The sequence below is a fragment of the Temnothorax americanus genome, unplaced genomic scaffold (genome assembly GCF_048541705.1).
Source record: "Temnothorax americanus isolate GAGA-0224 unplaced genomic scaffold, ASM4854170v1 Scaffold15, whole genome shotgun sequence".
Lineage (NCBI taxonomy): Eukaryota > Metazoa > Arthropoda > Insecta > Hymenoptera > Formicidae > Temnothorax > Temnothorax americanus.
This window is the reverse complement of record NW_027509286.1, coordinates 1,055,782-1,073,057: the sequence shown is the minus strand read 5'-3', so window position 1 is coordinate 1,073,057 and position 17,276 is coordinate 1,055,782. Positions and strand designations below refer to the sequence as shown.

The 17,276-nt window shown below is 40.3% G+C and overlaps 1 protein-coding gene across 3 annotated transcripts in view; it reads right to left on the bottom strand.

Moving 5' to 3' along the window:
• LOC143895123 (uncharacterized) overlaps positions 1-17,276 on the bottom strand; it is a 52,207-nt gene that overhangs the window by 3,835 nt on the left and 31,096 nt on the right. Inside the window, exons 1-2 of one of the 3 annotated variants that reach the window (XM_077401981.1) lie at positions 3,232-3,424; positions 1,463-1,697 (exon numbers count right to left, since the gene is read on the bottom strand). In XM_077401981.1, coding sequence (XP_077258107.1) covers positions 1,463-1,697; positions 3,232-3,326 — 330 coding nt within the window. In that variant the 5' untranslated portion in view covers positions 3,327-3,424. The other 2 variants (XM_077401982.1, XM_077401980.1) reach the window with 2 other exon arrangements.

Below are 17,276 nucleotides of genomic sequence, written 5' to 3'. Positions count from 1 at the left end.
CTTAATAAATAAATCAGAGACTAAACTTTCTTAAGAATAAAACGCGAGATAACAACTCCTAAATGAAGAGCTAGTAATTAAAAATCAGAATCACAATTTCGCATCCAGTGTGAAAAAAAAGACATCGCAAAACAAATCTGCATGTAATATATATTTCTTTGATGTATACATCTGAAGTCCGTTTCACTAAAAATTTCTCTATGAAGCAAATAATAAGTAATATGTATGATATACCAGTAAGTAAATTTCATGTTTGATCATCAACCTAATATTAGACATTCAAGAAGTGTCGTAGCTCCGGAGCTCGAAGTTGACCAGACCTGCACTACACCATCCATCAGAACTACCGCTGCACGAAACGACTAGCCGATAAATATAAATAAAATGTAATTATAAATATTTTAAAAAAACTTGTGCTAAAATATATTCGAATTTTTAACGTCATCAATCTTTTTTTATCGATTTAAAATAACTTTAATAGAAAAATCAATAAATTGCATAAACGGACTTAAGCCATTTTTGTGACCACGGTTACACATAACTATTAATAACATCATTTTGCAATTGATGACATCAGTAGTTCTAACTAAATACTGACGTAAAATATCGTATAAACGTACATTAAACTTGATTTTATAACATCAATTGTTATAACTCTACACCCGTTGACGAAGAGATGTAGACTTATTTGAAGAAACATGTAAATGCTAAGCTAGTTGTCATGATTGCATTGCCAACTTAAGATGAAATTATAAAAAGTATATCTGCTGTATTTTTTTTACAAAATCAAGATTTCTTTGAATGGAGATAAAATAACATCTCTCCGTACACAAACGAGCATGCGTTTTAGGAAGTTATAACTACAGATGTTGAACCGATTAATGCGGTGACGTGTAAATGTAATCAGGCAAAACATATACGAATCGCTATTCCGTAAAGCGGCAGTGCATCAGTGACGGTGGATTCTTCCTAACGGAACGGTTAATAATCGATTTGTTAGCTTGTTAGTATGGTAAGATGTTAAATTGATTGTTAATATCATTAAGCTCCCGTTATTAGAGAAATTTATTGCAAAAGAAGTTGTTTTGTTAAAATCGCTGCGTTCAACAGAGAAAGCTGTTTTGCAACTGCGTTGCAAAATTCGTGAATTTGATTGGTGTGTACTTTTCGGCCAAAATTAAAACCATATACCGATCAGATTCAAAAATTTTACAACAGTTGCAAAGCGGCTTTCTCTGCTGAACGCAACCATCGTTATCCAATGTGGATAAGTTATCTTGAACTCGACTTGACAAAGCAGCATTTCTACATTTCGATTTTGGATCGTCGAGAAATCTGCAACGTTTTACGAGAATTGGGGCGTCTGATAAAATGTATATGGACATTTTGCCATTGAAAAAGGAATCACCGGACAAATTTCTTTACATAACACACATTTCAACATAACACTACACTCTCTTACTCTTTGCGGAGTGCGGCTGTACCAGGTGCCAGGAGCGCCACTGTTCTCCTTGTCGTGTGCATGTTTCTCATGCGCTGATTCTCGCCCTGGCCGTTTTTGGAGCAGTACTGCTTGAAGGCCAATCATAGAAGAAGAAGAAGAAGAAGCTGATTCTCGCCGTCCACGTGCGTTCGATGCTCTTATATAAAATTCATTTTCCGAATCTTGATGAATCTTGTCCTTCGTATTTGAACAACTGCAAGCATACGAACGGGAGTTAAAGCTGCACGAACGTCTCGCATTTGTAAGATAAAATTAGTTTAACGTGCGACATTAATCGAACGCGTCAAACCTAAGGGGATACGCCTAACCTAAGGGGATTACGGGGGTGCGGGGGTGACACACGTGGTTCCGTGTGAGTGCGAACGATTAGTAACCGAAGGGTTCTGGAAGGATCCCGGCCTTCCCGCACGTTCCCCGATGAAGGAAGAAGAAAATTTAAAAAGAAAAATAAAGTGTGTAAAAGTTTTGTGTCGAATAACTAAAAAGTGATCGACTAGCGATACGGTAGAAAGTTTAGTCTCTTATCCCAAACCCCCCTGCTTTATCCGGGGAGAAACTGCGAGTGGAAGGTATGAGTGTTAACGATATATGATCGGTGCTATTTCGCAGACCGAGCATCGTCGGTCCGTCGCAAATTCTAGCGAACAGTGAGTGCTATGCAAGTCGTGAGCGATCACAAGTGGCTTCGTCTGTAAACTGTAAATTTGGTCTGTGCGAAAATTTAAGTGAGTAGACACCTCTTTTTTTCCTTTCGAGATCGATCGGGAGATCCATTCGAGACCTTAATCGTCGTTCCGCCACGATCGTGCGACTCCTAAAGTCCCGCAATATCGTTTGCCGTTTTCCTAAATTTTGGCGCGAAAATCTACGCGGCATAAAACACGCGGTAGCTCACCGCGCACGCGCGCGCCACCCACGTGGTCACGCCACGCACTTGAACGCGAGAAATCACCGACCACGTATTAAAAACGTGAATCTATTCTTAAATAGGTACACTTCCTATTTGTCACTCGCTTACACTCTGTACAATATCTTAAACTACCTAAGATATTTTATTGCTAATAATATCAGTAATAAAACACTAATTGTTTTCGAGACATTTATTCATCGATGAACTACAATATTCTCTTTGATCGTTCATTAACTGAATATAAGCACTTTCCGATATATTTATGTGAGACAAGAAAAACGTACATTTTTCATCATTTTAAATCAAATACACAGCTGAGCCTATCACACAAATGTACAAGCAACAAGGAACAGAGAATAGGGACAGAATTTTCGACGCATTTTCGATTTTTATTCTCTATTGCCTGTATACCTGACCAAACACTAAAAGCGTCATAGAAAATCAAATCACTGTGATTGGTCAGGTACAGGCAATAAAGAATAAAAATCCAATGCGTTGGAAATTCTGTTCCTATTGCTTTTATATTGTATTCGGGCCTTTGGATTGATATTTCACTTCTTGTACTTTGAAGAACTTTCTTCGATCTCCGATTAGCTATCGAGGAAAAGAAATTCTTGGAGCTCCACAAGTCGATATTCTGTAAGTCAATTAACACGCCCGAAAAAATCGATCCTACGTAGTCTGGAGATATTCGAGTTCGTCTTAGAGTTCGATCGACCGTGGCAATCAACAGACTATCGATCGAAATATGTTTCACGGAGTATCACAAGTACACTGCACTTTAAAAATAGCACGCCTATAACGCGTGCCGTTATACCTTTTCTCATCCCTTTTTCTCAAGAGCTTCGTAGGCAAACTGTCATGAATTACACGCTGAACCTCATTTTCCGCGGTTCCCCACGAAAACTCCATATTCGACTATATCAGCTATATTGTCGCCTTTTTTTCTTTACAAAACGAATCAACATTCGACCGACCGAAGATCCCAGCTAGACAACTCGAACGCGGGACAGTATCAAACTGTGCGTTGCTCCGCGGAGAACACGAGTTTTATATATGCTGTATAGTGGGGTGCGGCGCGAGAGTGGGGGACAGGTGACAGCCAATCGGGCCCTTAAGGGCCAGCAGTGGGGGAACGTTGTAATTTCTTTAGGGGGCGATCGACCGCTGTGGGGGGCCCGCGCGCTCGCGACCGCGGCGTATGCATCGTTAAATTTCCGTGCGCAAGTGCACATATGTGCGCGTCATCCACACATGTATATACGTTGGATTCGATCCTCGTCTGATCGCGCTCGCCCTCATTCCCGGTGGCTCTCGCGCAGCTCCTTTTTTCCCGTGCGAAAGGGCGCCGACTCTCGACGTCGAGCTTATTGGCTTTGCACGATTTTAATTCAACATTTTGTCGTAGTTGTCGTTTTACATTATTGTGTCATTAAGCTTACGTACAGTTATTGTATTATGATGACGTTATTACATTTTTTTTCTATCTCGACAACGTGGGGCACAGGCGAACTACGTGGCCTGCAGCGGCGGGATTCTGTAACTCCTTAACGATAGTTTCTGTATATGGTTGCGCAGGTATTATATATAGTGAAAAAAGCTGCGCAACACGATACCCAAACTGTCGTTCAGGAATTACAGAATCCCGCCTCTGAGCGGAAAGTTATACCGAAAATCGATTCGACAGAAAACGAATTAATAATCATATAATATTCTATAATAATAGTATTTGTAATATAATATTACATACATTATATAATATTGTATTATATAATATATAATATTATATTATAATATACACATATATATATATAATATATATATATATATATATATATATATATATATATATAATATAATAAATCTAGTGTGCAAAGCGTTATAAGTAAATTAAAAATAAAAATTGACTTCCCGAAATCAGTGTTCAATGTTAAAAGTATAATATACATATAAAAGAATAGAAGCAATATAATACGAAACTATAAATAGCAAAGTAAATGAGTACAAACAAATATCGTGAGCTCATATCATAAGCTTCTTATGAAAAAAATAACTACTTTAAGAGTCATTTTCGGCATTATTACCCAGGTAGCAGAGTGACATCGAATGACGACAAAATACATGGAAGATTTGAATGATTACTCCAATATCCCGTGTACGTTAAAACAATAAATATATATTAATCATAATGGAGCACATGTCACAAAAGCGTAAGGCATAGTGCTCAAACACGTAGATAATAAAAAGCGCGTCTAAAAGAATATAAATCGTTCCGATTCAAAGGGCGGTTCGTAAAGAAAAATGTAACTTAGAAATTGCACCCCAAATCTCCGGGTAGCGAAATTTCTCCAAATGCACAGTTTCTATTCAGTTTGTCATATGGAAATGCTCTTTCAAAAACACTGTCGGAAGAGTCGCGTCATTTTTTTGTGAGAAAAGAGAAAGAGAGAGAGAGGAGAAACTCTGAGACATTAGAATTTCAGAAATAGCAATCTGGACGGACATTCTTTGTGCAACGTCACTGATCTTTTCTTCGACATCTGTGAAAGAATTTTCACAGGCATAATACATCGTGTGCCAACGACAAGATGTCGCGCAGATCATTTTATCGGTATATATATTTTGAGTCCGCACTCACATGGTTAAGATGAGACTCAGATTTTTCCTCAGAAGACTTAGGATACACGGATTTTTGCCGAGACGTTGATGATGAAAAAGGAGCCCGTGTTCCGCTAATTCGCATTTGTCGGATTTGTCACGAGGCCCGTTGTTCGCCGCACACGACAAACAGATTAACTGATAATTAAAGACTTCAGCGTATCCAATAATTTCTATCATTCTCTATAAGAATTTTGAGGAAGAAAATCGTAAAATAAAAAACTAAATTCCGGTCAATTTTGTCAAGTTTTTGAAAACTTAGTGGTAACGTCATGCTGCATCGCGATTTACCAAGTGAGAATGTAAAGTCTGCAGCCTCGGACAATTTAAATCAAATATTCAAACAGTAACTTTAGACATCTCGCGTCCCATAATCCAAATATGTAAATAATGTACATTGTCTGTGGTCGCGGGCGTGCGCGTCGTTATTTACGATGTGTGTGTGTGTGTGTGTGTGTGTGTGTGTGTGTGTGTGTGTGTGTGTGTGTGTGTGTGTGTGTGTGTGTGTGTGTGTGTGTGTGTACACTGCTAAATATTAAAGAAAGATATTTAAACCAATACTTTGAGTTAAATAATATTTTGTTACACCATGTGTACATCAAAGTTTGTTTATTTAACACATTTGGTTATTTTTTAACACAAAACAGTATTATTTTAATTCTATTGTTTTAGTTAAATTAACGACATTATTGAGTAGGAGCAGTGGCGACTTATAAACACTGATGCTAGAAATAATGAAATGCGACGCCGTCGATATACTTTTGTGCACCCCCTCCATCTCGTTTCGACGAAGTCACGTCTCATTTCTGTCACCACTGTATAAAAATGGCTGTATAAAAATGGAAAGTATTAATTTCCATAAATACTAAAACTATCCTATGTCACGAGTGTATTGCTACAATTTTTTTACGTTATTTCGATAGAATGACTGTAGAAAGACAAGAATTATTCCATTATCTACCAAGTTCGAAAAATAAAAATTTTCCAAAAGTTTCCAAAAAGTTTCCCCTTTTCCATCTCCCTTCTTCTTCTTTCTCTACAAAGTTACGATTACCGCCCTCTGCTCTATCCGGAAGTTGAACGGTTTCTTGTGCACGTGTCTAAAGCCAGAATATAAAACTCTAAATCCGTGTAATAATACGAGTATTCGGAAGGTAGAGAATAAGTATAAATCGATAAGGGCGCGACTCTCGTGTGTGCGCGTGTGTGTGTGTGAATTCCCGAAAGATACGCGAAAGACATAAACGCCAATCTCGTTAATAATCTCCCTCGTTCCCCGGACTCGATACGGCGTCTCGGTGAATCCAACGTACTTATTGACTTATATCCTTAGGACTTCAGCTGTCGTTTGACTTTATCGCACCCCTATATACGTGAATTCCTTTGAGGCACCACGAGGGGTGGTTTCTTCGCACGTACGATTGTTCCAGCCGCGAGAGAAAGAGCGAGGGGGAAGTGTACTCCTACTCCTATACGGTCGCACGAGGAAGGAGCCGAGATACTCCCCATCATCGCAGCCCTCTGGGATGGACATGCCCGATGCCCGACCGGTAACGTCGTGCGCCACGCCATACGCAATATTCGCCAAAAAGCAAGAAACGTACAGTGCGACAGTGCGTGCCAGTGGCGTCGGCCGCATGGGGGTAGCTCAGCTGCTATCCGCCGTGAAACCAGCGAATCGGGGGTCGCAGACCCCCTTGCGGACAGCTGCCAGATCGTACACCTTCGACGTTTCGCTCCCTTCCCTCCCAGTCGTTACCCCGTCGCGAGTAACCTACCCCTCGCGCAATTTATTGCACGGAGCACATGGAGCAACAGCTTTTTTATACCGATCGTTTCATCGCGCCTCAATATCGACATCGAGCGCGACACAGAATCCGTAGTGATTTATCTCATTCCAATTTTAATCGTGTCTCGTGGCCAAGCTCGAGTCATTTGCTCTTAATTCCCTTAACTTTATATAGTCTTAATTTAATTACTCGTAGCCCATATTATCTAATCGTATTCTCATTATATTGTTTCTTATTAAAGAATCTTTTCGAAGATACACAAGAGTAAGTTCCGTTTGATTTCGTTTTGCCTCTTCCAACCCCCTCAGAAATGCTATTAACGAGAGCTTCATATATCGAGCTGGTAAAAAGCTGCGATTAGCGCGAAATATGCAGCTGCATCTTCCGCGATGCTGCCAACGCGTTCTTATCAACAACCCAACTGTGTTACTCATCAATAATCGATATTCGTTCCAGACTATTGACCCCCCTCGTAACTCGTTTGTCGGGGAAGACGGGGAGGAATGCGCCCGGAGATGCATCTCCTATTTTATACGGGGGACATTTATATGTTCACACGGACGTGTGCGTGCGAATACATGCGGGATGATGACGGCGGGGTGATCAAGTACCGGCCAATATCGACAAATACCGGTCGCGAGATGGGGCGCGGTGGCGACGGCGGCGGCAATGCTGCCCATCGACTTTGATTTTTCTGTGAGAAAGAGTGCAGATGGCCGTATCCATTGTGAGGGTTGGCGCGTGCCAAGGGTGTCGGTGTACCGCACCGCACGAGACACGCGGTCTCCCTCCCCCCCTTTCCCTCTCTCTCTCTCGTTCTCTCTTTAGCGCCGTATCTACCCCCCTCCGTCAATGCGTGCGAGACGGGTGCTGCTAAGTGCACGACCGTCGCGTTCTCGCACACGCACGTACATACGAGAGAATTGCGTGCGTGTGACGTACGTATGTGCCGCTGACAGGTATAGGCGGCCCTATACGCACCGGTCGCGTTCTCGCCGCGCGCTATACGTACGTGTACCACACGGCGGCACATGTAGCGGCGCGGCGTCGTTTCCGATCGATGCACGGCCCGCCGGCGGGAAGCCACTTACGTAATACCTGTCACGCGGTTCTCAAACGAAAGATTTCGGGGTATCTTGGGCCCGAAAGCGGAATCCACAGCCGCGCGAAATGTAACACAAGGAATGGCAAATAAAATAGATGACAAAAGTCCCCATGGCGAATCAAAAGGGATAGGTAAATCTTAAATCAGAATTACATTGCAATTATAAGATTCGCGGTTGGAAAATTATACCAGCTGTGCAAGCAGGCAAAAAAATAAAATTGTATTGAAGTTATATACATTAATTATATATTTTTATTATTAAAATTGTATCACGTTAGGTCAAAATTTAATTAAACACTATTTTAATACGCGCACCACATTACGAGGGCTCTATGCAAGCGCGTTTCACACAAAATCGAATTTCATGAATTTCCACACGATTAACTTTGAGCACCGCGAATTAACGGTTCACTCGCGCTGCGCGGAAACTTGAACAGATTTTATTCGCAAAACGACCGACGGGGCATCAACCGAAGAACCACTGACAACGATGACCCGGTAACCGTAAGTTTACAGACGTACGCGGGAACGTCTCCGCAGCTTCCTAAACGGGATCGTCATCTGTTCCTCCGTGTGTGTCTCACCCTTATAGAGACGGCACCCCGGCCGATTACACTATTCTTCCGCGACGTGCACAGCCGCCGCTGATCGCAGATGTAACGCATAAGTAAGCGGAATTCGCGATACCGTACACGTACGTCGAAGCGAGACGGCGAGGGAGAACGACGAACGGGGAAGACATTCGAGGAGGAGAAAATTTCAACCCCTACGGGGGATGCTACGAGAGACAGTGGCGCGTACGGCGGAACGATGGAGATGAGAAGGAAAAAAGAGAGAGAAAGAAAGATATCACCATCAGTTACGAATGCTGCGAGATGTCTCGAAGAAATTTGTTTCGGCAGATGCTATATAATCGATCGAAACTAATCGTCGTACGTCGCTGCATTAATCTAAAAGGAAAGGTATTTTTCTTCTAGCCTCTCATCTCATTCCGCTCAACCGTAACGACGTAATGAGCCTGTCTGCGGTATATAGCTATCGAGAAATAAGAAACGCCAACGACCACGTTGAAATAGCGGGAAAGAAAATGTTTATAAAAAAATATTTAAAATTTTATATTATTTATTCGCGCGAGAGAGAAAGATATCCAAAATTTGCATTGCATGTTTCGTGCGAATTAATCTCGTGAAATAGTTTTTATATAATAGCGGAGAAAAAATAATTCATATTCAAACGTCTAACTATATATATATATATATATATATATATATATATAAAATTACCATCTTAAATATTTTATTAAGCTGATGTTGAATGCGTAATGTAGTGCTTGCAATGCTTTCCCTCTTCAATCCTTTCATTCACTATATGCACTGTCCGTCGGACAATAAAGAAGTGACGAATCGCATAATTTTATTTAGATTTTTATTATCTAATATCGTCTTTATCTTATTAATTAACATTTTATAAAGAACATTTTATAAAGAAACTAAATTTTTTTTTAAATAAAAATCGTACAATGCGAAGCTTTCTTTCTTTCCGACGGATTCTGAATATTAAAGATGCGTGAGTATAATCGTCCGGTTCTTGAATTGTTTAACTCTGGTCTTCAATTATCGGGAACGTATAGCATATCCATTGCAACCCCGCGTTCAACGGTAAGTTAAGGGCGACAGTGTCGTAAATGCGAGAGGAGACAGAAAATACTTTCGTCGCACACAGGGCGCGCGGCGAAACGCTCGTATAACCCCTGACTCTGAAAAAGCACTCTTGATTGCCCATTGTTCGCCGCCACGCATATGCGACGAACGCACACGCAGCTATATGTCATCCGAGCGAATCACATCACACGCGCGCGATAGGTAAAATATTGTTACTCGGGACGAAAGGATAGCAGGTACGCGACGGTTGTGAATTATAAGCATTATGCGTACGTAGTACCGTCAGTACACATGCGTACACAAAGGAGAGCTTGATTTTCTGCTCCGACTTGAGGAGTGCGGTGCCTCGCTTCGTAATTTTGCAACGCCGCGGACATTCATTGCCGCCGATTTAAATCGGAGTAAACCGTTGGGCACAGTTGGAAATGCAGATTGAGTCTTTTGAATAAAATCTCATATAATTAAATAATTAAAATTATTTTAATTAACCTAATTATATTAACATAATTTTAATCATATAATTATTAATAGTTGGCTGTCCGAGTGCCACGCGAGCGCGTTGCTCACTTTGCATGTCGAAGAGTGCTGACGAACACCGTAATAAACTGACGCAATAAAGGGACGTAATAGGGGTATTCAAATAAGTTAGAGTTTAACGGTTTGACAGGTTATGTCGGGTTGAAGTCGGGTAAAAAGTTAATTTTTACACTTTTAATCCAAAGATTAATGTGATAGGTTAATGAGTCACTTATGTGTTTTGCATAACCTTAAAGAGTAGCGCGCCCAAAGTTAATTAATTAACTTTTTACTCGACTTTAATCCGACATAACCTGTCAAACCGTTAAACTTTATAACTTATTTGAATACCCCTATTATATATGAAGCTTTTTGGAATGAATTCCATACGGAAGTGTTTAGTTATTTCCTAAATTTCTATTAGGGGTATTCATTTCCGGTGTATTTTACCAATTTATATGATTCCTTGCTTCTGACATAATCCAAAATGGGAGAAAACAGAAGTCTTAACCAGCCAAAACTGGTAACTTGACTTTTCTTCCGAATAAAACAGCGGTTCAATGTCCGCGTACGTTATAAAACCCGTTTCACACACACACAGATCTATAATTCAGGATAAAATTCGAAAGTCTTATCTATAATCTGACACGAAGTAAATACATGAGGGATTAATGGCAATATCCGTTTAATTTTTCATCAAATAATATTTCGTAAACACTGTCCTTTATCAATAATGTTTTAAAATTTTTGCGAATTTTCCAAATCGAGCGCGATTTAAAACAAAAGTACCAACAACTAAGCGCGTCGCGCTCCGCATTTGCCGTGTGCGCATATCGATCTAGTGCGAACGAAACGGAAACTACGGGAACAGCCAGATGTTCATTATAACGATGATAAGTCGGTGAACTTTGGTGAATCATTACTATTCGCTGGTGATGCCTCGTACCCCGTTATTGATTAACTGCGAAACTCGGTCCTGTAACAGCTGCACCCGTATATGTTCTGTCATGCTAGCGAGCGCCAAAGAATACCCTGGGGCTCTTATACCAGGGGGGGGGGGAGGGGAAACAAAGTTCATGGGGGCGTACGTGGGTACTTGATAGAGTATAGGGTACCTAAGTACCGCGAGAATGGACATTCGCCAGCCGATCGATCGAGCCCGAGTTTACACGACAAACTCGACGCGCGATAACGATAACGTGCATCGATGTTCACGTATGCATAAAATTATAAGTAAGTTGCGAGCTAGTAAGTTCGGCTAGTATACTTTTGCTGAAGAAATATTTTTTTCTCGATTTTTTACCTACACCTTATTTATCACAATAGCTAGAAATACGTAGTACTGATAGTATTATATCAGATATTCATTCATTAATTAAATATCAATTCGAAACTATAAACATTCTTATTATGTATATAAAATTGGAAAAGTAAAATATCTGAACTTTTTAAGTCTCTGAGCTTTGAAATAAATTAATTTTATTGCTTTTATTATTATTTTTTCTTATTTTTTACAAAGACACATCTTTCCTTAACTGACAAATTACAATGGAACAAGTTTTTCCGAGGTGTTTTGAAGATATCTTTTTGCATTTTATAAAAGAAGATTTATTTTATCAAATCTTAATTTTTTGTTTTAATCTTCTTAGTATAGAAATAAGAGATCCATGTGTGTAATAGCAAAAAAGTAATTCTAATTCGACTATAAATTTCAAAATATACATGTTCTAATAAATTATGGAGCATATTGAACTACCCTAAAATAATTTTACACTTAATATTTGTCAAATTATTATAAATGTTACAATATTTTTACACGCTGATTTCGGTGAGGTATAATTCTTGGACCGACGCGCCGAAAAGCCACTTGGATTATGAATGACGATGCGTGAATCGAGAGAGTATAAGAAAGGCCAGGTACGTGAAGATGGGATATCACACAGAACGTAGGGCGGAGAACACCGCATGAGAGGGAGTAGAAGAAATCATGTAAAGAAGGGAAAAGTCGGTCGCATTTCCGTCTATTGCCTTTCCACCTTGCACCCAAGATGAAAAGGAAAATGGCGTTCGCAGGTCGGAAAATCACTCAATCACGTTTTAATATTCGCTCTAGCGAAACGTCCTCGACTTTCCAGGAGGACTAGTAACATTGGCGCCGCGGCTTTTTTAAAATCAATCTTACGTCTATCTTGAAAGTAGATAACGATTGATAGAATCGGGATAACCCAGGCGGGTATTATACTTAGGGTAACTGGGGGGAATATGCCAGTGTGGGGAATATGCCACTCGTTATGTTTAACAAAGCTACGGCTAAGGTCCAGTTTCACACAAGTGTCGGTTAACTTTTAATCTTAGATTAACTCACTCTTCGCCTCCGTCTTAGAAAGAGACGAAGAGTGAGTTGATCTAAGATTAAAAGTTAACCGACACTTGTGTGAAACTGGGCCTAAGAGCGTTGTTGTAAATACTGTGAAATTGTTAAAAATATTATATCTGACGTTTTGCCCAAGTTTTACTTACTTCCTGTCAGTTATTATAGTCTTTATGGGGTAAGTACAGTATGACAAGTATGACAACGTGCATTTTAGAATTTTCTTAGTGTTTTATTGAAATTGTAATAAAAATATTCTTTTACATGTTTTTAGACAATGCCCTTCTAAAGTTAAATTACTATACATGTTTGCATATGTGGCATATTACCCCCACATGGGGGTAATATGCCACTTTTGCAACACTTTTGCAACACTTTTTAATAATAAAGAATCAAAATATTTCATTAAAACTATATATATAAATAACAGATAAAAGAAGACCAGTATGCAAAGATACCTCAAAAAGAAAAAAAAATAGGGAAAAAAATCATATTTTTCTTAAGTGTGGCATATTCCCCCGAGTTACCCTAATATAAAAACGGGGATCGTAAAAATCGATCGCCGATAAATAAGATGGGTGAAAAATGAGGCTGTGGAGCCTCTCGGCTGGGGCCCTCTTCGAGAGATCTTTGAAGAGAGCCTCGCCGATACGGAGCCTCATTTCGCGGTTGAGCATCGCCGTCACGCTCGCGTTCCCATGCCATGTAAAGAGTTCACGTCCTCTCTACTACCACCACTGCCGCCAGACCGCCACCGGAGAGGGATTTAAATCTCAACGGTCGCGACGGTAGTGGGCGAGTGGGGAGAAACGACACGGAGAGACTCGCGGTCTTTTTTTTCGCCTCGACGGGCGAGGCGAGGGCGTGCGGAGAGAAACGAGAAACACGACGAGAGGGTCGGTGGGGAACGTGGGGAAGCGCTGCGAAGAAGCGGCGAGAAGGACGGGAGGGAGGACCAGAAGGGCATGCGGAGGGAAGTGGCGGTCACGGAGATGGAGAAGGGGTAAAACCGCTTGTTTGTAAACACAGAGAGAGGCGAGACGCGCGAGACGGCCAGGCGAAATTCCGCGTGCCTTCGCGCGCCGACGCCTTTCCGCGGCTGATATCTAGCGATAATCCGTCGAGCGACATCCGATCCGCCAGCGAATTCGTCATCGGCGGTTCTACAGGACCGTCGCGCGGCTCGCCGATTCAGATTTGGAGGCTGAGGCGCTCGGGGATCGGATGTCCGATGTCCGTTACGTCGGCGCCGTGTGAAATCTGCGAGGAGGATTTAAATTTGATCTCTCCCGAGAAATTTGGAATGCACGGTCGCCATAGCTAGAATCGAACAAGTCACGAATTCCCGGCTCGGTTTCCGGCTCTATCTATACAGCATCTTCTTCTTTTGGTCTTGTTCGTGTCGTTAAGGATGCATACAGTGCCACTCCTCCAACCTTCAATCCTTCAGTCTTCCCTCGGCGTAGGTGATATTCAAAAGGCATCCGCGTTTAACGAACGTCTATTCAGTATATATAGGTAGTCATAAGGAAAAAGACAGGGATATGAAATATCTATAATATTAATTTTACGTTTACGCGCCTGATTGTTATCGTCATTCGAATGATATAAGTCTAGATCCAAAATTAATACTCCTTTTTTAAAGAAATTCAAGAAGTTTAACATTTTTTCCGGTTTTCATCTTCTCGTCTTTTGACGATCTCCAATTAGTTGCATAATAATATAATACAATAAAATACTCTCTTTTTCTCTTCGTTGACTATCTCATTCTTTGTTTCTGTTTCTCGACCCCCGCCGCGTTTGAGTATCCGTACTTTCCAGTCGTTTGAGGCTCTCCCCTATCCTCTCCTCTCTTTCTCTTTCGTCTTCTTCCTAAGTCCGTTCTCCTCACTGCCTCCTCTTCCTCCTCCTCCTTTTCTATCCTCAACGTTCCAACCGTCATCGACATTGCCGATGACGACGCCTCTATGGCGAACTCTCTCGTTCCCCTCCGTCCTTTGCCCTCCGCATAATCCCACAACGGCATCTACCTCCTTCGCCTTCTTCTTGCCCTTGGACCAACGCCGGCACCTCGCATAGCAACAAACCTCGAGGAAAATGTCCCGGTAGACACGTTTCCTTAGGTTTCATTCTCTGATGTCTCTTAACCGCGTAATGGTTCACAGACGGAAATTACGTGATAACGCTGCTTTGTGAATTTCTTTTAACTTTTGCGAGCATACGCGTGCAGATGCGGAATAAAGAGAATGATTCGATTGCGTGATTTATCGATTTTGTATAATTCAATCGACTCACTGTAATTCATCTTCGAAAATAGGTAAAGTGACAAAAGGAAACAAATGTTTTCTTATGACACTGTAAATCATTGCTGTAAAGTCATTGTATTTCAAAAGTGTCTTATCTACGACTAATGCAAATCGTCAGATGTCTTTAGTATGCTATTCACATCCAGATTGCTATTTGCTACTTTTGTAATCATACTATCTTGTTTTAAACACATTTCTTAATCGCGCGTCGATAAATCGCAATGTTTGATCGCTCAAACTTTTGATTCACCGATCACCGAAGCATATATGCATATAGCTTCCAAAATATGATGCCGGTAAGCTCAAAGTTGCGTATTAAGAAACACAGAAAATTATATGGAAACGGAAAACGTTACAAATAAACGTTTTGACAGAAATCTTATCGCTAACAATTTTGAATTTTTATGACATAACTTCCTGTGACGGTTGCTTTATCTGAGCACACAACGAATCGTATACCGTAACTTCCAGGGTCGCGCCAATCAATTCGTAGAAATCGTACAGAGGCGTATCTGGAATGCTTGAGTTAACTGCAGAAAACATTACTGTTAACCCTTTGAAGTCCAATATAAGAAGAAATGTTTTTTAAACAGACGAACATTTATCGTACATACTAATAAATACAAAAATAATACTAAAAAAAAAAAAGTAAAAAATAAACAATAAAAAATAATAAAGACCTCACCAGTGTTTCACAAATCAAGAACCAAAGGTTCTTTTTTCCGTTTCGAAAGCAGAGATCGAGCCACTAGCGAAAATAATGTCTCTCGCTGCGTACTATACTTGGCGCGAAACCTGCCATGTCTCTTGATGAAATAGTGACTCATCATGGGGCGCAAAGGGTTAAAATAAATCGTTCAATACTTATTTCAACTCGACTTCAACGTTGGAAATGGAATTAAATCATAAAAATCAAAATTAATTAATAATAATAATAAGCGAACTTAATCGCGTTTATGAAGTAACACAAATATTGAAATGCACATTTTAACGATCAGGCTGGATTTTTGTTCTTAATATTTCTGCGTATACATCTTTTTCCAACTCGGGAAACTGCGCACCGAGTAATGTCGGTTGAAACACAGTCTCAAGCCAAAGCCGAAAATAGTACACGTGATTAAGAGGCCTATTCTACAAACGTTAACGACATCATTGCGTACCTTGCGTAGATATAATATACCACAGACCCGCACAAGCTGCGCAAAGCAATTAACGACATCGTTACGTTTACAGAATAATGATGCAACAATGAGCATCTTATTAGAAACAAACTGTAAAGAATTTTATTGCGAAAAATATTATACTCCAGCCAGGATCCGAATCTGGATCGCCCTCATTCCGTGCGGGCGTCTAAACCAATTCGACCACTGAGACATATTATTAAGCACAAAGATCCAGCCCGACCGTTAAAAGGCATATTTCATTATTTGTGTCAAACTAATTAAACATTAATATGAAAAAATATAAAATAAATTAATATATTAATATAATGTATATCATAGTACAAATTTCGTGTAAGAAAGTCTTTCTATAATATCTAGCGATTATATATTATGGTCGACCTTCGACTCTTGAATTTTAATCTCTCGATTATATTCTATGTTATAGGATACGCGAAAGCCTGATTTGTATGCTCGATCAACGATATATCTTTAAGATGTTGCATTTGAGTAATTCCCCCGCGCGAGATCATCGATTGCAATTATATACACAGAATCTCTGACTTTATATCGCGGATTCTTCTTACAGATCCTGTTTACAACATTGTTGTATGTATTCGAATACGCTTTTATGCGCGTGTTTGAATAAACGTTAACCCGCAAGACGCTTCCTTTTCTTGCAAATTATCACGCCTTTCGATAACAAAGAGGTTCTGAGAAGGAGAAGGAGAAGGAGAAAGAGAGAGAGAGAGAGATGTGCGAACCGGATAGCCGACCACGACCATTACCGGATGTTATATACTTCAAAAAGGATCTCTGTCGAAGATCGCTCTGGATAATAAGTGTAAAAGTCCTAGAGAGAGTCCAACACGAAGCACATCCTGGTTCCACCCACGGCGCCGGCGGTTGGAACAAAATTCGAAAAAAAAAGGTCGACGTCGTTGCCGTTGCCGACGTCGGCGTCGCTTCAACGTATTCTCCAACCGATAATTCAACTCTTTACCTTTGAAACTGATACGTTACAATCGTTGACACTGTTGTTATCTGCATTATCGCACACATACGCAGGTATGATCGGCGATAAAAATATTAGACTCTATTTTGGAGTCTTCAATATCATTGAATTCAACAATATTAAAACGAAGAGATATGATGCCTATTAGGAGCGGTGAAAATAATAAACGTTAATGTGTAATCATAAAGTCAAGACTAGCGCAATTAAATTCAACGTTGGAATTTAATAAAGACTCGCGTTCCGAGATAGGATCGACGGACCAAAAAGAAGAAACGAAACG